This window comes from Helianthus annuus, chromosome 3 (assembly GCF_002127325.2).
Source record: "Helianthus annuus cultivar XRQ/B chromosome 3, HanXRQr2.0-SUNRISE, whole genome shotgun sequence".
Classification (NCBI taxonomy): domain Eukaryota; kingdom Viridiplantae; phylum Streptophyta; class Magnoliopsida; order Asterales; family Asteraceae; genus Helianthus; species Helianthus annuus.
Window position 1 is genome coordinate 137,943,589 of NC_035435.2, and position 21,093 is coordinate 137,964,681.

General features: G+C 38.0%; 1 protein-coding gene and 1 pseudogene across 1 annotated transcript; one reads left to right on the forward strand and one right to left on the reverse strand.

The window, feature by feature from the left end:
• Positions 1–142: 142 nt before the first annotated feature.
• On the reverse strand, positions 143–920 carry LOC110928019 (oleosin 5). Its single transcript, XM_022171275.2, has one exon. The coding sequence runs from the start codon at positions 870–872 to the stop codon at positions 396–398; it is 477 nt and encodes a 158-aa protein (XP_022026967.1). The 5' UTR covers positions 873–920; the 3' UTR covers positions 143–395.
• A 1,247-nt stretch (positions 921–2,167) lies between these two features.
• On the forward strand, positions 2,168–3,730 carry LOC118490696 (annotated as a pseudogene).
• Positions 3,731–21,093: the final 17,363 nt, after the last annotated feature.

The following is a 21,093-nucleotide window of genomic DNA, read 5'->3' on the forward strand; positions in this document are numbered from 1 at the left end:
AACTTGACGTGTATTATCCTACTAATTTTCAATTAGTTCTGTTATCAAAATATTATTATATATTACTATTTACTAAAGCTACACATTACACGAAATGACGAAACAGAAGCTGCGAAATAAAGATACCCAACACACACATCCATAAGATAATCATCCTTCCACAAATTATAACCAAAGTTCGACCACTTGAGCCAACAACCTTCCTATGTGCAAGGAAATACATGACATGAATCTCTTGGTTCGACCCCACCTAGGTAAAAGATTCATACCCTCACTAATTTTAACTTTTAACCAACCCACCCCCACCCTATTCGTGCATGAACACATTCTTTATTATATTATTATATTAATACACCACAACAACGTACAATTATTATCTTCATCACAAATCACACCTAAGCTCTATTTGCCGTCACATTTTCCGGTGAGTCCTGCACCGTCTGTTTCAGGTTACCAGCCCACTCTTTCCCGGTATTTTTCACACTTTCTTTCACATTCTCTCCAGTCTCCAACAACTTCCCGGTCACACTTTCCAGCCCCTGCTGAAACTGACCGCTTTTAACCGACCGCAAGACCCACCCCAAAGCCGACACCCCTGCGATCGCCAACAAGCCCGCAGCCCCGAACCCGGCCATAGCAGCTACAATCACAAACCCAGCCCCCAATATAACAGGACTGAATATGATGAGAAGCGGTGAGGTGACCACAAATAGAGCCATTGTTGTTATGAAAATGAAACTCATCAACGCCAAAAGTGGTCCTCCTATTGTAACTCCCACTATGGCTGCGATTACCATTGTTTTTGTGCTCATTTGTTGCTGCTTCTGCTGCTGTTGGTGGTGTGGCATGAGTGTATCATATTGGGTATCCATGAAATGATTGTTTTCGTTATTATTTGGTCTTGTGTTTTGTGATAAGGATGGGTTTAGATTGAATATATATGGAGGGATTGTGAGGTGATGAGATTGAGACGAAATCACGTGTAGTTGGTCGAGAAGATTGCTTAGTGGACACGTGGCAGGGTTTATGACATGTGGCAAGTGCTTGATATGTAGTTGGAGTATACATAGTCGGTTTTTAGATCATCATCCATCCATGTATGAAACAAAAACATTAATGTTTTTTTTTTCAGATTTTATTTAGATGATTGAAAATTATATAAACAAATGCTGGTAGCGGTATCGTTAATATTGTTTGATTCGGTATCTGTTTAGTTTGAAAATCTCACAAAAATAAGGCCACATGGCAAAGTAGCTTGGTAGTATTAATGAAAACAAAATTGTAGCATATAATTGTAACTAAATCACTAATAATGATACACAAATAATTTTAAGTGTAAATTATTCGACTCGTTAAAGTTTAATTCAAATGAATTTATGTTCACTGGGAGAAAATATAGAAACAGATCGGTGCAGCCAAGCCAAGAAATTGGGGTAAATGCGGTAAATGGGGTGATACTCCTCAGTTTTGGGTACGATTCTGTAATCGTTCTACATCTCTACAATCATAGAAAACTCGTTAGAGGGTACATAGAGTATAGGTACTCTGACACTCGAGTCAAGTCGGGCTACCATGGACGGCCTTGGGGTGGCGTGATTCCGAGGGACACATTGTTTTCAATAACGCATATAGAAATTAAACAAGTAAATCCATAAATAAATTTAAAGTATTCATGTAGGACATCCGTTCACAAAATAAAATACTATTTAATTGATTTTCCAATTACACGTTACAATGATAATAATAACTTGAACAGAAACAAAAGTATTGAACAAATTACAACTTTTTTCATGAAAATACCAAGGTTGGAGAACTCGCAAGTCGCTAGTCGGCCGGTTAGGTGGGGACTAGTGACTACTCGGGTTTAATCGGATTGGGTTTTTTATATGTAATTTTTAGTTGAGTAAATTACAAAACTCGTCCTTTATATATATATATATATATATATATATATATCTTATTGCAAATCATGTCCTTTGTCTTCAATAATTACATTAATCATACCTAATGTTTACAAATCCTAACATTTATATCCTTTACCCCAAACCTAGTTAATTTTCTCAGTTAAATTAATGTGTTTTAACCTACCCATCTCTTTCCCCCATTTAAAACCCCAAATAACCCTATTTTACAGATCATAACAATGGCGATGATGATGATGGTTTGCCCTGTGCTTCATTACTTGATTATAATATTCACATGGAACCGTCAACACTCACCACCACAGCCACCATCTCCACCACAACAACCACCACCATCACACGCCGCCATAAACGTAAAATCGTCATCATCATGGGCCCCACCGGCGCCGGAAAATCACGCTCTCAATCGATCTAGCTACTCGTTTCTTCCACAACGCAGAGATCATAAACTCCGATAAAATGCAAGTTTACAGTGGTCTCAACATTACAACAAACAAAACCATCATTGAAGAACAACTAAATCCCCCCCCCCCCCCCCCCACCTTCTCGGAACAATTGACCCGACAAAACCCGTCTTCACACCTTCAGATTTCCGAAAACTCGCATCGGAATACATCTCCGACATTAATCTATTCACTAGTTACAAAACGGTTCGACCCGAAATCAGACGTCTTCAACAGACCCGACCCGGACCCGGTTAGTACAGAGCTTTGTTACGATTGTTGTTTTATCTGGGTTGACGTATGTTTACCCGTTTTAAACAAATATTTACCATTGTTAGGATCTGTAAATGTTCATGAAGCTCCAAATCTATCTGGGTTGACGTATGCAACCAATATCAGTTTGTTTATTTGGGGTTTTAAAAGCAGGGAAAGAGATGGGTAGGTTAAAAGACATTAATACCTTGATGTAGGTCTCACGTGACTACAATTAACTGAGAAAATTAATTGGGTTTGGGGTAAAGGATATAACATGTTAGTATTTGTAAACATTAGGTATGATTGATGTAATTATTGAAGACAAAGGACATGATTTGCAATAACATACATACATAAAGGACGAGTTTTGTAATTTACTCTTTTCAGTTTTATGTATACATATATACATTTTTATAGGTAAATATCTTAACTAGCTAGGTTTTAAATCTTACTCATTATTTAAGTATACAAGATTAATTGTTGTAATTCACATGGTTTGATTGGAAACTGTCCGGAATTTAGAGGTTTTGGCCGGAATTTAGAGGTTTTTTTTTGCCGAAATCTGGCCGGAATCACCGATTTTTGGCCGGCTGTCTAGGCCCGACTAGTGATTAATGGACTGATTAACGAAAAATTACTTAGTTTCTGGCTGACTAGCAATTACTGGGCGACTAGTCGCGATTTTTACAACACTGAAAAAAGCAGAATTAAGCAAAAAGATCCTTAAATTGTATTGATACATATACGGACCCTGATCCAGACCCGACAGCCCACGACCCGCGACCCGATTGAAGATATTTGGCCGATCAGAAGCTCCAGCTCAAGTCCTATCCTTTAGTATTTAATTTTTATAATTCCTAAGTTGTTGGACTTTTAGTTATTTTATTATCTTTGTTTATTTTGTTTGTTTAAAGACTCGTGGCTGGGGATCTCTTTTGAATTGGATTTTGATTATTGAACATTCTCCTTTGGAGTTTTCTTTTATCACAGCAACCTGTGTCAAGTGGTAATCAGAGCATAGGTTTCGATGGAAGGTAGTGGGAGAGATGCTCGTTTTCACCTCCGTAGAGACGCCGCCAGAGGCAACGAAGGACGTTATCGAGATCCACGAGACATCGAAGAAATCGAAAGGCTGCAACAAAGGGTTCGAGACCTAGAGTTGCAACAGTATAATCGTCAACAAGAAGGTCGTTGGGAAGATTGCTGGGAGGAAACTGAAACTGATTCGAATATTTGGTATGATGGAGACGCCGACTATCAGAACCCTTTTGCTCGAGCCGAAAATCAAAATCCTTTCGCGTGGAGGCATGGTAACCAGGCAGGACGACAACCGGATCCGCTTCGAAACCTGGGAATCCGGTTAGAAATTCCAGAATTCGAAGGTAAATTACAACCCAATGAATTTATTGACTGGCTTAGTACGGTTGAGCGAGTGTTTGACATCCGAGACATACCCGACAAGACAAAGGTAATACTCGTTGCCATTAAATTACGTAAGTACGCGTCATTATGGTAGGATCATGTTCGAAAGAAGAGAGCTCAAGAGGGTAAATCGAAAGTAGAGTTGTGGGGAAAGATGAAAAAATTATTACAGGCCAAGTTTTTACCCGTAAATCATCGTCAAGATGCATATCTTGACTATAATAATTTGAAACAACAATCTTTAAGTGTGGAAGAGTTTATTACGGAGTTTGATAAGCTTCGAATGAGGTGTGGAGCCGATGAAGAAGATGAACAAGTAATAGCTAGGTTTTTAGGTGGCTTACGAACTGAAATATCTGATGTTGTGCATTTACAGCCATATTGGACGCTAAATGACGTTTACAAACTAGCTCATCAGGTAGAGAAGCAACTAAAAGCCAAACCAAAAACAACGCCCACCCGTTTCTCTTCAACTAACCGAGTTCCCACGGCTAGTACAACCACTAACACGCCCGGCCCAATCAAAGCCGAAGCCTCAAGTAGCCCTACACCGCCAGTAGTGCCATCACCTCCGGTAAATAAATGTTTTAAATGCCATGGCTTTGGTCACCTTAAACGAGAGTGCCCAACTAAGCAGATGGTTACTTTCGTAGATGAAACTGATCCCGTTTATGACACCGAAGATGAAGTTACATACGAAGACGGCATGACCGAAGTTATATATCCGGACAAGGGTGAAGCGTTGATATCTCAAAGGGTGCTTAGTGCATCAGTAGCCAAAACAGAAGATGGTGACAATTTATGGTTACGAAATAATATTTTTCGGACTAAATGCACATCAAAAGGGAAGATATGCACGATCATTGTTGATGGCGGGAGTTGCGAAAACAGGTTGCTGCAATAATGGTGGAGAAGTTAGGATTACGTACGGAAGTTCATCCTGAACCGTACCAACTGACTTGACTTGGTTAAAAAAGGTAATTTAGTTAAAGTAAACCATCGTTGTCTAGTGCAATTCTCAATTGGAAACAAGTACTCTGATGAAGTGTGGTGCGAGGTGATTCCTATGGATGCGTGTCACATACTATTAGGTCGTCCATGGCAATACGACCGGCGAGTTAAACATGATGGTTTTCGCAATACGTATAGTTTCAAGAAAGATGGCACAAATATTACCCTAGCACCCTTGGATCCACGTGATTCACATACAGAAGCTTTAGTCCTCACAAAGTCAGAATTCATGGATTATACCTCGGCCATAACTCCTGCCTTCATGTTCGGCCTTCTCGTAGCTGAGGAAAATCCGCTTATCGCTAGCCTTCCACCTGAGGTACAACCATTAATTACCGAATTTATAGATGTTTTTCCCGACGATATACCCGCGGGTTTGCCTTTGGTGCGAGAAATACAACATTGTATCGATTTTCTTCCGGGTGCTAGTATACCGAACAAACCTGCGTACAGGATGAACCCAAAAGAATTTGAAGAACTACATAGACAGGTTACCGAACTCTTGGATAAAGGGCTGATTCGGGAGAGTATGAGTCCATGTGCAGTTCCGGCTTTACTCGTTCCCAAACCAGGGGGTGCATATCGTATGTGCATTGATAGTCGAGCAGTTAACAAGATTACTATCAAATATAGGTTTCCCATTCCCCGTTTTGAAGACTTGCTCGATCAATTACATGGGGCTAACGTGTTTTCAAAGATAGATTTGCGTAGTGGTTATCATCAAATTCGCATGAGACCTGGAGACGAGTGGAAAACTGCATTTAAGACTCGGGATGGACTTTATGAATGGATGGTCATGCCTTTCGGGTTGTCGAACGCCCCGAGTACGTTCATGAGGCTCATGAATCATATCTTTAAACCTTTCATTGGTCGATGCGTGGTAGTGTACTTTGATGACATCCTCGTTTTTAGCAAAAATAGCCAACAACACCTACGACATCTTCGTGACATTTTCTTAGTCTTGCGGGAACAAAAGTTATATGCTAATCGCAGGAAATGCCATTTTTTGACATCTGAGGTAATATTTTTGGGCTATTTGGTTTCGGGAAACGGCATCCGAATGGACGAGTCAAAGGTTACTGCCATAACTACGTGGTCGACACCCACGTCGTTGCAAGAGGTTAGGAGTTTTCATGGGTTAGCATCGTTTTATCGTCGCTTTATTCGTAATTTTAGCACCATTGTGGCACATGTTACAGAGTGTTTGAAGGGTAATAAGTTTATATGGACGAAGGCAGCTCAAATAGCCTTTGACGAATTGAAGGTACATGTCACTCGTGCGCCGGTTTTAACCCTGCCTAACTTTAATGAAGTTTTTCAAGTAGAGTGTGATGCGTCCGGCCTCGGCATAGGTGGTGTTTTGAGCCAAGCAAACAGGCCTGTTGCTTTCTTTAGTGAAAAATTCAATGACACCAGAAGAAAATATAGCACCTATGATAAGGAGTTCTATGCTATTATACGTAGTCTCGAATATTGGGGCCATTATCTTCTACCAGGAGAGTTTATTTTATACTCAGATCATCAAGCTTTAAAATATATCCATGGGCAGCCCAAACTCAATCCAAGACATGCTAAGTGGGTTGAAATGTTACAAGATTACTCGTTTGTAATTCGCCACAAGTCTGGAGCATCTAATACGGTGGCCGACGCCTTAAGCCGACGCCATAGTCTTCTCTCGTCCTTACGTGTACAGGTAACCGGGTTTGATTCCTTGTCTCACTTGTATCAGGATGACCCAGATTTTAGAGATCATTGGGATAAATGCAATATATCTCCATTCAAAGATTTCACTCGCAAAAATGGGTTTTTGTTTAAAGGTCGTCAGTTGTGTGTTCCACGATCATCATTCCGTGATGCCATTATATTAGAATGTCATCAAGGAGGCCTTGTTGGTCATTTCGGAAGGGACAAAACCATGGTGTTAGTACGTGATCGTTTTTATTGGCCAAACTTGGATAAGGATGTCATGCGTATTATCAAACGGTGTCGGGTTTGTCATATTGCAAAAACCCAAAATACGAACCAGGGACTTTACACACCGCTTCCTGTACCGGAGGGTCCCTGGGAGGATATTAGTCTTGATTTTGTGTTGGGTTTACCTCGAATACGGCGGATGAAAGATTCTATTATGGTCGTTGTTGATCGCTTTTCTAAGATGGCGCATTTTATTCCGTGTGCGAAAACGTACGATGCATCTCAAGTGGCACGACTTTATTTTGCTGAAATTGTAAGATTACATGGAGTTCCAAAAATAATCACATATGATCGTGATGTCAAATTCGTGAGCCATTTTTGGAGGACACTTTGGAAGAATTTGGGATCGTAGTTGCAGTTTAGCAGTTCACATCATCCCCAAACCGACGGACAAACCGAAGTTACTAACCGCAGTCTCAGAAACCTTCTTCGTAGTCTCGTTGGCACTAAACCCGCTCAATGGGATCTTGCTTTACCTCAAGCCGAGTTTGCATATAACAGGTCCAATCATGGGTCAACGGGGAAAAGTCCATTTTTTATTGTGTATAGTCGTAACCCGTTCACTCCTTTAGACCTTGCCCCGATTCATGATCCACTGCATTTCAGTTCTGATGGGGATGAACGGGCCACTCAAATCAAGGAGTTGCATCAACAAGTCAAAGAACAAATCATTAAACATAATCTACAGTATCAAACTCGAGCCATTCAACATCGGCGCAAGGTTGTGTTCAAGGAAGGAGATCTTGTGTGGATTCATCTACGTCGTGAACGTTTTCCACAGGGTCGTTTTGGTAAGTTACATCCCCGTGCGGATGGCCCTTTTTGTGTTCTTAAGAAACTTAATGACAATGCCTACACAATTGATCTTACCTGGTCATTACAATGTGTCCGCTACTTTTAATGTTTCGGATCTGGCACCATATGTGGAGGGAGAAGAAGTTGACTCGGGGTCGAGTCCTTTTCAAGTGGGGGAAAATGATACAGATACGGACCCTGATCCAGACCCGACAGCCCACGAGCCGCGACCCGATTGAAGATATTTGGCCGATCAGAAGCTCCAGCTCAAGTTCTATCCTTTAGTATTTAATTTTTATAATTCCTAAGTTGTTGGACTTTTAGTTATTTTATTATCTTTGTTTATTCTGTTTGTTTAAAGACTCGTGGCTGGGGATCTCTTTTGAATTGGATTTTGATTGTTGAACATTCTCCTTTGGAGTTTTCTTTTATCACAGTAGCCTGTTTCATGTATACAATGAAAGTAGATAAACAAGAAAAGAAAGTTGAGGTTTGGCTTAGGCACGTTTGAGACGCTTCCCTTAAAACAGATTTCGGGCCATCCAGGTGAACCCATATGTTTCTCCGGGTATAATAGCCTAAGCAGGTTGCACTGTCGGGATTAGCCTAGCACCTGAAATGATACCTGAGCTTGCAGGTCCGAAAAATTAAGTAAATTATTAGAGGTTTCGAATGGATGTTGGAACATGTAAAAACTTTCTGTGTATTGAACAAGACTCTAAGTCTTGTATATATCATCAACACTAAGCAGGTAAAGAATAAGAATTGTCTTTATATTAACTGAACTTCATCAATTCGTAATTACATGTCTAATTCAATTCTATTAAATTCTCGAAACCGGTGGAACTTGAAGAGTCTTGTCCACACCAGACAACTACGCCAAGTCACAGACCCGAGCCATACTAAAAATATAGTAAAGGCGGCTCTAAGCCATCAAAACGCGACATTACGCCCATTGCCCTTGTCCCGGTCGCGGTCCAGTGCCCGGGCCCGGGCATGCGTGCACGACGGGTGCTTCGCACCCTCCTGATTACCACTAGGTGTGAATTGTCACATTAGAATACATTCGTATAAAGAACTCTAATTATAAATCTACAAAAGATTTATCTCTCTACCAACATGGGACAAGCATAACTTTCCACACATTAAAGTTCCAACATAATTAAAGCTTCTGATCTCCCATTCATTTGTTTTAATCACTAAATAATCATTATATTATTCAATAATATAATATTATTTTCAATATTTCCAACAAGCCATAACATAAAACAAGGAACTGGTCTAATGGTTATTCGTTTGATTGTAAGTTAGATTGCACGCTTTGATCCTAAGAGTTCTCGTGTTTAATTCCCGGTAGTTGTGTTTTTTTTTTCTGCAACGAGTTACGCTTATAGAAAGAAATAGGGTCAAGAAATAATTTTAAAAAAATCAATTTTATTTTTAAGGACATTTTTTGTATGTTTGTCTATTTGAACCCTAATAGTTTACATTACCTTTATTTCTAGAGTAAATTATACAAATTGTCCTTTATTTATGTACTAAATTACACTCTTTGACATTTGTATTTAAAAAGTACGCAAAACGTCCTTTATTTTAACGCTTTGCACACCGTTTGTCTTTTAACCTAACTAATGTTAATTTTTCAGTTAACTCTAGTCTAAGGTAAAATGACTATTTTGCCCAAAAGATATAATTTGAAGTTTACTTAAAAAAGACTTAACATGTAATTTGATTAAGTTCTTTTATTTTATATTATTTTCTTTCTTTTTTATTTTAGTAGATTTATAACTATTGTTTTATTGATTACTTTAAATTTTCTTAATTCATTAATTATCATTTTTTATAAAAATATATTGTTTCTAATTTATTTATTTTTGTATGTTGGATTAAATTATTAATTTTCTTATTTTATAATTAAGGTCATTTTTATACTATGTTTTTACGTTAGTGTGATCGAGTTATTTTTTATCACTTTTACAATTATTATATGTTATTCAAACGAAATTTACCTAAAATATGGAGAAAATTAAGCATGTTGGTCGCGCGGTAAGATGGGTCGTTTAAATTATGATGTTCTATAAAATTTTGAAATTTTGTAACGTTATTTTTAAAAGCAACCGGTTATTTTAGACGTGGTATAAAATGTTTGACGTACGCTCAACTCAAAATACAACATTGTGGCATGTTTTTTTTTATCTATGTTTAAACCGACTCGTCGTAACACGCAACCGGCATGCTTACTTTTCTCCACATTTTGGTGTAAAGCTTGTTCGAATAGCATATAGTAATTGTAAAAGTGATATAAATAACTCGATCACATCAACGGTTTATGTAAACACATAGTATAAAAAAATTACATTATTTGTAAAATAAAAAAAAGGTTAATAATGTAATTAAAAAACGAAAATAAATAACTTATAAAAACATATATTTTTATTAAAAAATTGTTAGTTAATAATTTAAGTGTAACACCTCAAAAATATTTATTAAGAGAATAAGTTAAATTAAATTAAAAATTTAACTTAGTTGGTAAAATGTGTTAAATAACTAGCTTAGTGATGATATATGCCTAAATAAAACAAATGCACAAACTAGAAGGGGGAAAGGTGAAAATTAAAAAAACAAAAGGATTAATAAAATTAAAACCCAAATTCACACACTCTGGTGTGTGGGAGTTCGACCAGAACAAGGGAAAAACAAGGGAAACCCTTGTTCTTGCTAAAATCACTCAATTGATCAAGGAATTCAAGGCTAATCACTTGCATGATTCTAAATTTTCGGCCATCCACATACTCAGTAAAGTGGTAAGTTAAATCTCTTGATTTGGTGAATTATAGGAAATGGGTTTCAACCCAATCATGTGTTCATGTTAAAATATGTGTAATTAGATGTAATGGTTGCACTATAGGATAAGGTTTATGTGTGAATTTGATCATTTGAAAGACTAGTTGCATAAAACCATTTGATATGAAATATTAGAGATGTAGGATGATGAAAATTAGGAATGATCATGTGTAAATTTGGCATATGATGATGTTGTAGTACTTGAATCTTAGGCAAAATGATGTAGGATAAAAGAATGATATGAACTTGATTGATTATTGACGGGTTATGAGGCAAACTAGAAGGAATTGTACTTCAAAAGCTTATATGTAGTGTCCTACAAATGCGAAACCCGCCAAGTGCTCGATACAATACCTAAGGGTGTAAGGGGCACTCCTCTAAGTGGGGAGTGACATCTCTTATCCACAGCCAATCAGCACGCGCCACGTCAACTTCCCACTTAACCCCCCCACACCCTCAATTTGATGGCGGCACTCCTCTCTTGGGGACTTGGTTTTATTTTTTTTGTATAAATATTTTATAAAAGTAAAACATAATTTAAATAAATTAAAACTAAATAAAAATAAAAAATAGAACATTTCATTAATTAAAAACAAGTTTGAGGGGTATTTTTAAAAGTAATAAAAAATTTAAGTGTTTTTTTAAATTAAAAATAAAACTTAAGGGTTATATTTGAAAATTCTTTTTCTTCTTTTTCTTTCTTTCTCCTCCTCCTCCCCTTCTTCTTCTTCTTCATTTTAACCTGCACTTTCATCTTCACCTGCAAATTCTTTGTTCTTCATCCTCCTACAAAATCACAAGGAAAAAAAAAAAACTCAAAAATATACAAGTTTCACACGGTGAATGATACCCGCTCCCCAATCCCCGATTTGGGTCACCGAGGGGTCAACGGTGGTGTTCCCGATCGGGGAGTACACTCACCGCACCCCTCCCCGCAGGCACCTCGGACACCCTAAAAGAACATATTTGTGAAATTCGGAAGAAATTGTGATAAAGTTGCCATATGTTAGACTATGAAAATAATGAAATGATATTTGAATGAACTAAAAGATGGAACGAATATGTTAATGTAGGCGTGAAGGAAGAAAGCTCAAGTGCTAGGAAAACGGAAAACACGCAAGATCGAGGTATGTTATTTATGCATACTAAATTCTATTAGTAAATTGTTGTTTGTGCTAAAGCTATAAATTTGATAGTTGTGATAGATAAATAGTAAATGGTTTGATCCTTTGTGAATGAATTGCATGAACCGTATGTGAGATTAAATATATTATTAATGTAATATTTAATCTTGTAGCCTTTATAATCATTTATATTATATTAGATCAAAATATATTAATAACCTATTAATAATTAGTTGGTAATTGTTGATGGACCATATTACCCTTATTAACTAATTAGATTTCCTCTTGGGTGTATAAATAAGGGGATTATTAGAGAGTTTAAGGGTTACACAAATTACACAATCACAAACCCTCATAACATCAAATTCGTCTCTCTCCCCATAACCGAAATCAACCCTACTTTCGGTTCTTCACCATCATTACCTTACACCCTAAGGAGGAACCAGATCATCCTGACAATCATGTCGAACTCTATGGCTGCATCTCTGACTGGATTCTCTACCGGTCTCTCTGCTGTAACAGGTATGTTATTCATGTTTTCCATTACATTTAAACAGAACTGATCCAACATGTGGTATCAGAGCATATGTTGATTAATCAGTTCTGGTTTTGTATCCATTATTCTGGGATCAAAAATCTGGAAAACGGAAGTTTTTTAAAGCCATATAAATCACGGCTGTTTTCGGTTTTCTATGAGCCGAAATCAGTATTTTAAGAAAAGGGTGGTTAAATCATGTCCACCCGAAACCATAAATGGGATAATAATATCCGAAATCTGTTAACTGAAATCATAAAATTTAGATTTCGGAACCCAGAATCATGTTTTATTTTTTTAGGGTTCATGATAATGTTCTAAGAAAACTTTAAAATTCTCTAAATTTTGGAATAAAATTTGGATTAGTGGGTGTTTTTCATGATTTTGATCTTAATTTTATCTATTAAAATTTTGAAAACTGTTAATAGATTTCAGTTATTATTTTCGAAATCATTTGATAAGTTTAGATCAAAAATAAAATAGGAAATACTATCCCAAAATCCCTTAAATTTCGAGTTTTAGTTATTATCACAATTAACAGCCATTAATTGTGGGTTTCGAAATCATAAATGTACAAATCGCACAAGTCCCTTGACATTCGCACAAGATCAGATCTCAAAAAAAAAAAAAAAAGGGTCTGATCGCACAAGGGAAATCGCACAAGATGTGTGGATCGCACAAGACTTGTGGATCGCACAAGGCATTACTGATCACACAAGTTATTGGGCCTTACTGATCGCACAAATTATTTGGGCCTCACTGATCGCACAAGTCATTATTGATCGCACAAGTCCTTACTGATCGCACAAGTCTTGGGCCTCACTAATCGCACAACACTTGGGCTTTACTGATCGCACAACACTTGGGCTTTACTGATCGCACAAGACTCGAAACCTCATTACTTTAGCTGTTTAATGTGGACTAAAAATTTTTTCGGGGCTCCGCCCCGAACCCCGGGCGGGGGCACGCTGTTCCCCGCAACCCCCAGTGAACTCACCGCGGAGTTCGATCCGCGCTAACAGGTGGTTTGCTATTAAATACTTGGTTTTGTTAACACTTAATTAATTAATCAAAATCAGATAATTTTTACAAAACCAATATAGCTTTACTTGAATGAGCTTCTGATGTATTAATTCTGGCCAAAGCTGATTTAATACATCTATTTATTGTTCAAGTATTATGAAAGCTATGTTGAGTATGCATTACAAACGTGAAATGTCTTAATTCTGGCCAAAGCTGATTTAATTCATTTATGTTTAGCATGCTTGACAAGTGCATAACTAAAGTGATTGTCTCATTTCTGGCCAAAGCTGATTTGTCACGATTACTTTGCACACATGCTTAAATGATTACACTTCTGGCCAAAGCTGATTTGTCTTCGTTTAAGTAGAATTTCTAACTAAGTCTATTATTTTGATGTTAGTAATAGACATTATCACAGCTTCATAATTAAAATGGTCATTATTTATGCCTGCCTTAGTATAACATGCCCATTAGATCACATTAGGACTTCTTCTTTTGTATCATAACTTGCTCATCTTATTTCCACTATCAGCACCCAATTGCGGGATTCCACCTTTGACTGGTGATAACTTTGCTGAATGGAAGGATGCCCTCATGCTTACACTAGGATTGCTAGACTTTGATTATGCTCTAAGAGAGAATAAGCCAGCGGACCTTACCGCCACAAGTACTGCTGCTGAGCAGATAGTCCATGATAAATGGACTAGGTGTAACCGCATGTCTCTCATGTTCATGAAGCAGTCCATTCATAACTCAATCAGAGGGGCCATTCCTGATTCTGAAGATGCTAAAACCTATTTGGCTTCTGTGGAGAATCAATTCAAGGGAACATCAAAAGCACACGCTAGCACTCTTATCCTCAAGCTGGTGACAACTAAGTATGATGGGAGGAGCGGCATTCGCGAGCACATCATGATGATGCATGACATGGCCAATAAGCTGAAGGGCCTAGAGATGGAGATCAGTGATGGTTTTCTTGTTCACTTCATCATCACTTCGCTTCCTTCGTCCTATGAAGCATTCAAGATCAATTACAACACTCAGAAGGACAAATGGACGATGAGTGAGCTGATCGCTATGTGCGTGCAGGAGGAAGAGCGTATGAAGATGGATCGCACTACTGATGTTGCTAATTTCACCACCTCCAGCTCAAAGAAGAGGAAGAACTCTTATCAAAGAAAGGATGCTTCTAAGGTTCAAAAGCCAAATCCAAATCCTAATACAAGTGCACTTTCCAGCTCTAAGAACTCCTTAGGCAAACCCTATTGCAAGTTCTGTAAAAAGACAGGACATAAGCAAAAGGAATGCCCTGACTTCAAGGAGTGGCTGGCTAAGAAAGGTAACGATTTTTTCATGATACTTGAGTCCTTTAATTTAAATGTTCCTGCTAATTCTTGGTGGTTTAATTCTGGTTCTATGGTTCATGTTACCAATTCACTTCAGGGATTCCTTACAATCCGGAAGCTGGGAAGAAACCAAAGAACACTTAAAGTTGGGGATGATCGGGAATTAGAAATGAAGGCCATAGGAACATTACAATTATTTTAGAAAACTGGTTTATGTATTAAACTTTATGATACCTTATATGTTCCTGAGGTAACTCGGAACCTTGTATCAGGACCAAAGTTAGACATGGACGGTTTTGTCGTTTCTCATGGTCATCGCAAACTCTCTATTCTTTATGATTCCGTTGTTTATGGTACTGGCATTCTGGATGGTGGTCTCTATAGATTAGAACTAGATGATAATTTTTCCAAATCTTTGTTGTCATATAATATTAATGAATCACTCACAAAGATGGAAAAGAAACAAATTCGAGACTTAGAGACTTCATCTATGTTGTGGCATCAACGTTTAGGCCACATCTCAAGAGAACGATTAAATCGTCTCGTAAAGGATGAAGTCTTACCTCCTCTCGATTTCACTGATTTTGGAACATGTGTCAAATGTCTTAAAGGCAAAATGACATCAGCGAATAAGAAAGGTGCCACTAGGAGCTCTAATTTATTAGAACTCATTCACACTGACATTAGTGGTCGCTATCAAATCGCTGGCATCACAGGACATACTTCATTTATCACTTTCATTGATGATTATTCTCGTTACATGTACTTGTATCTTATTAAGGAAAAGTCTGAATCTCTTACAACTTTTAAAGATTATAAAGCTGAAGTTGAAAAGCAATTAGATCGTCAAATTAAAGTTGTGAGATCAGACAGAGGCGGTGAATATTATGGAAGACATACTGATGTGGGTCAAGCTCCTGGTCCATTTTATGAGTTTTGTAAGGGCCAGGGGATTGTGAACCAATACACCATGCCTGGTACACCTCAGCAGATTGGTGTCGCTGAACGAAGAAATCGTACCCTTATGAACATGGTGCGCAGTATGTTAGCCAACACTAATTTACCATTATTCCTCTGGACTGAAGCGTTAAAAGCAGCTGTTCATAATACTCAATAGAGTTCCTTCTAAGTCTGTCCCTATAACTCCTTATGAACTTTGGACAGGAAGGAAACCGAGTCTTAAATATATGAAAGTATGGGGCTGCATTGCTGAAGCAAAACTCTATAATCCTTTCCTAAGGAAACTTGACCCTAAAACAGTTACTTGTTTCTTTATTGGGTATCCTGATCATTCAAAGGGTTATCGTTTCTATTGTCCTTCCCATGTCACCCGTATTGTTGAAACCAAGCGTGCTGCGTTCCTGGAGGATTTCAAGGTCAGTGGGAGCAGTACCAACCCTTACGAAGAATTGCAAGAAGTACAAGACGCGGGGGGGAGAGACTCGTCGCTTACCATTACTCCGTTTACTCCTCTTGTACCCCATGCAACTGCACCTGAAGCCACTGCACAAACTCCATCTCCACAACCAGAACCCATCATACCTCATAACGAAGGCACATCAAACGCTTAAAACCAAGACAACGCTGAACCCGAAAATCAGCTCAGGAGGTCATCTAGGCAGAAACGGCCTACTAATTGGGATGATTATGTTACCTACCTGACTGAAATGGATGCTGGAAAGCTCAATGATCCTATCTCTTATAATGAAGCCATTAGCAGTGATCAGTCTTCTGAATAGAACAAAGCAATGATTGATGAGCTTGAATCCATGAAGGAAAATGACATTTGGGATTTGGTAGAATTACCCAACGGTGTCAAACCTGTAGGTTGTAAATGGGTGTTCAAAACGAAACTAGATCCGAATGGGAACGTTGAACGCTATAAAGCGAGATTGGTTGCAAAGGGCTACACTCAGAAAGAGGGAATTGATTATCAAGAGACGTTTTCACCTGTCTCTCGTAAAGATTCATTAAGGATCGTTATGGCCCTAGTAGCTCATTTTGATTTAGAGCTACATCAGATGGACGTCAAAACTGCTTTCCTTAACGGAGACTTAGACGAAGATGTTTACATGAAACAACCTGAAGGCTTTAAACCTGAAGGTCAGGAGCATCTAGTCTGTAAGTTGAAGAAATCCATTTACGGGTTAAAACAAGCATCACGTCAATGGTACCTCAAGTTTGATGAAGTCATGAAGAGGCAAGGTTTTATGAAGAATCAAGTGGATCAATGCACCTACCTCAAGATGAGTAGGAGTAACTTTACTATACTTGTCCTTTATGTAGATGATATTCTATTGGCAAGTAATAGTTTAGACATGTTGCATGAGTCGAAGCGGTTACTCTCGCATAACTTCGACATGAAGGATCTCGGAGAAGCTTCTTACGTCATTGGCATCGAAATTCACCGAGATAGACACAAAGGGATCTTAGGATTGTCTCAAAAGACCTACATAGATTGTGTCCTTACACGTTACAACATGCAACAGTGCAAACCCTCTGTCGCTCCAGTAGTTAAGGGAGATGTTTTCGGTTCATTCCAGTGTCCGACAACAGAGGTTGAAAAGGAGCAAATGAGCCAGATACCTTACGCGTCAGTAGTCGGGAGCCTGATGTATGCTCAAGTCTGTACTCGCCCAGATATCGCTTATATTGCTGGAATGCTAGGCCGTTATCAGACTAATCCTGGCCTAGATCACTGGAAAGCAGCTAAGAAGGTCCTTAGATATCTGCAAGGGACGAAAGGCTATAAACTGACTTATAGAAGAAGTGATCACTTAGAAGTGGTAGGTTATTCTGATTCTGACTTTGCCAAGTGCAAAGATGACAAGAAATCCACTTCGGGCTACATCTTTATGTTAGCAGGCGGACCTATCTCATGGAAGAGTCATAAACAACAGTTAACTACAACTTCCACAATGATGGCAGAATACATTGCTGTTTACAACGCAACCTGTCATGGAATGTTGCTTAGAAATCTGATCACTGGACTCAAAATCGTTAATTCCATTTCTATACCATTGAAGCTTTACTGTGATAACTCAGTTGCCGTTAGTTTCTCGAACAGTAACAGTTCGACTGGAGCTGGTTTATATCTCGATACAAAATATTTGTTCGTACGTGAACGAGTTGAGGAAAATAATCTTTGTATTGAGTATATTAGTACTAAAGATATGCTAGCGGATCCGATGACTAAAGGTCTCCCACCTAAAGTTTTCGAAGAACATGTAACGAATATGGGACTTACGAAAGACCTTATTTAATGGCATATTGTACTAGCTTATGTTTTAATTAATGAAATTTCCTCAGTTTGATTTTGTATGTCTCTAACATATGTTCTGCCGGTGTAATGACATATAGACAAATATAAATACAAATCAGACGCTAAAGGGCTTATACATATTTTGATCGTAACTATCAGGTTTTAAATTGAGGCTATAGTATGACTAATGAGGGTCCTGAGTCGAATGATGATTCAACGGCTGTATTTCTCTGCTATAGTTCTTGGTTTAAAGCTAAAATGAGTGTTAACTCCTGGCCAGGCTTACCTAATACTCATGATAAATGATTACTCGGCTAAGTGGGAGAATGTGAGATTAAATATATTATTAATGTAATATTTAATCTTGTAGCCTTTATAATCATTTATATTATATTAGATCAAAATATATTAATAACCTATTAATAATTAGTTGGTAATTGTTGATGGACCATATTACCCTTATTAACTAATTAGGTTTCCTCTTGGGTGTATAAATAAGGGGATTATTAGAGAGTTTAAGGGTTACACAAATTACACAATCACAAACCCTCATAACATCAAATTCGTCTCTCTCCCCATAACCGAAATCAACCCTACTTTCGGTTCTTCACCATCATTACCTTACACCCTAAGGAGGAACCAGATCATCCTGACAATCATGTCGAACTCTATGGCTGCATCTCTGACTGGATTCTCTACCGGTCTCTCTGCTGTAACAGGTATGTTATTCATGTTTTCCATTACATTTAAACAGAACTGATCCAACATGTGGTATCAGAGCATATGTTGATTAATCAGTTCTGGTTTTGTATCCATTATTCTGGGATCAAAAATCTGGAAAACGGAAGTTTTTTAAAGCCATATAAATCACGGCTGTTTTCGGTTTTCTATGAGCCGAAATCAGTATTTTAAGAAAAGGGTGGTTAAATCATGTCCACCCGAAACCATAAATGGGATAATAATATCCGAAATCTGTTAACTGAAATCATAAAATTTAGATTTCGGAACCCAGAATCATGTTTTATTTTTTTAGGGTTCATGATAATGTTCTAAGAAAACTTTAAAATTCTCTAAATTTTGGAATAAAATTTGGATTAGTGGGTGTTTTTCATGATTTTGATCTTAATTTTATCTATTAAAATTTTGAAAACTGTTAATAGATTTCAGTTATTATTTTCGAAATCATTTGATAAGTTTAGATCAAAAATAAAATAGGAAATACTATCCCAAAATCCCTTAAATTTCAAGTTTTAGTTATTATCACAATTAACAGCCATTAATTGTGGGTTTCGAAATCATAAATGTACAAATCGCACAAGTCCCTTGACATTCGCACAAGATCAGATCTCAAAAAAAAAAAAAAAAAGGGTCTGATCGCACAAGGGAAATCGCACAAGATGTGTGGATCGCACAAGACTTGTGGATCGCACAAGGCATTACTGATCACACAAGTTATTGGGCCTTACTGATCGCACAAATTATTTGGGCCTCACTGATCGCACAAGTCATTATTGATCGCACAAGTCCTTACTGATCGCACAAGTCTTGGGCCTCACTAATCGCACAACACTTGGGCTTTACTGATCGCACAACACTTGGGCTTTACTGATCGCACAAGACTCGAAACCTCATTACTTTAGCTGTTTAATGTGGACTAAAAATTTTTTCGGGGCTCCGCCCCGAACCCCGGGCGGGGGCACGCTGTTCCCCGCAACCCCCAGTGAACTCACCGCGGAGTTCGATCCGCGCTAACAGGTGGTTTGCTATTAAATACTTGGTTTTGTTAACACTTAATTAATTAATCAGAATCAGATAATTTTTACAAAACCAATATAGCTTTACTTGAATGAGCTTCTGATGTATTAATTCTGGCCAAAGCTGATTTAATACATCTATTTATTGTTCAAGTATTATGAAAGCTATGTTGAGTATGCATTACAAACGTGAAATGTCTTAATTCTGGCCAAAGCTGATTTAATTCATTTATGTTTAGCATGCTTGACAAGTGCATAACTAAAGTGATTGTCTCATTTCTGGCCAAAGCTGATTTGTCACGATTACTTTGCACACATGCTTAAATGATTACACTTCTGGCCAAAGCTGATTTGTCTTCGTTTAAGTAGAATTTCTAACTAAGTCTATTATTTTGATGTTAGTAATAGACATTATCACAGCTTCATAATTAAAATGGTCATTATTTATGCCTGCCTTAGTATAACATGCCCATTAGATCACATTAGGACTTCTTCTTTTGTATCATAACTTGCTCATCTTATTTCCACTATCAGCACCCAATTGCGGGATTCCACCTTTGACTGGTGATAACTTTGCTGAATGGAAGGATGCCCTCATGCTTACACTAGGATTGCTAGACTTTGATTATGCTCTAAGAGAGAATAAGCCAGCGGACCTTACCGCCACAAGTACTGCTGCTGAGCAGATAGTCCATGATAAATGGACTAGGTGTAACCGCATGTCTCTCATGTTCATGAAGCAGTCCATTCATAACTCAATCAGAGGGGCCATTCCTGATTCTGAAGATGCTAAAACCTATTTGGCTTCTGTGGAGAATCAATTCAAGGGAACATCAAAAGCACACGCTAGCACTCTTATCCTCAAGCTGGTGACAACTAAGTATGATGGGAGGAGCGGCATTCGCGAGCACATCATGATGATGCATGACATGGCCAATAAGCTGAAGGGCCTAGAGATGGAGATCAGTGATGGTTTTCTTGTTCACTTCATCATCACTTCGCTTCCTTCGTCCTATGAAGCATTCAAGATCAATTACAACAGTCAGAAGGACAAATGGACGATGAGTGAGCTGATCGCTATGTGCGTGCAGGAGGAAGAGCGTATGAAGATGGATCGCACTACTGATGTTGCTAATTTCACCACCTCCAGCTCAAAGAAGAGGAAGAACTCTTATCAAAGAAAGGATGCTTCTAAGGTTCAAAAGCCAAATCCAAATCCTAATACAAGTGCACTTTCCAGCTCTAAGAACTCCTTAGGCAAACCCTATTGCAAGTTCTGTAAAAAGACAGGACATAAGCAAAAGGAATGCCCTGACTTCAAGGAGTGGCTGGCTAAGAAAGGTAACGATTTTTTCATGATACTTGAGTCCTTTAATTTAAATG

Bases quoted from the DNA above. Each gene is read 5' to 3' on its own strand.
- LOC110928019 (XM_022171275.2), bottom strand. From the start codon at position 872: ATGGATACCCAATATGATACACTCATGCCACACCACCAACAGCAGCAG.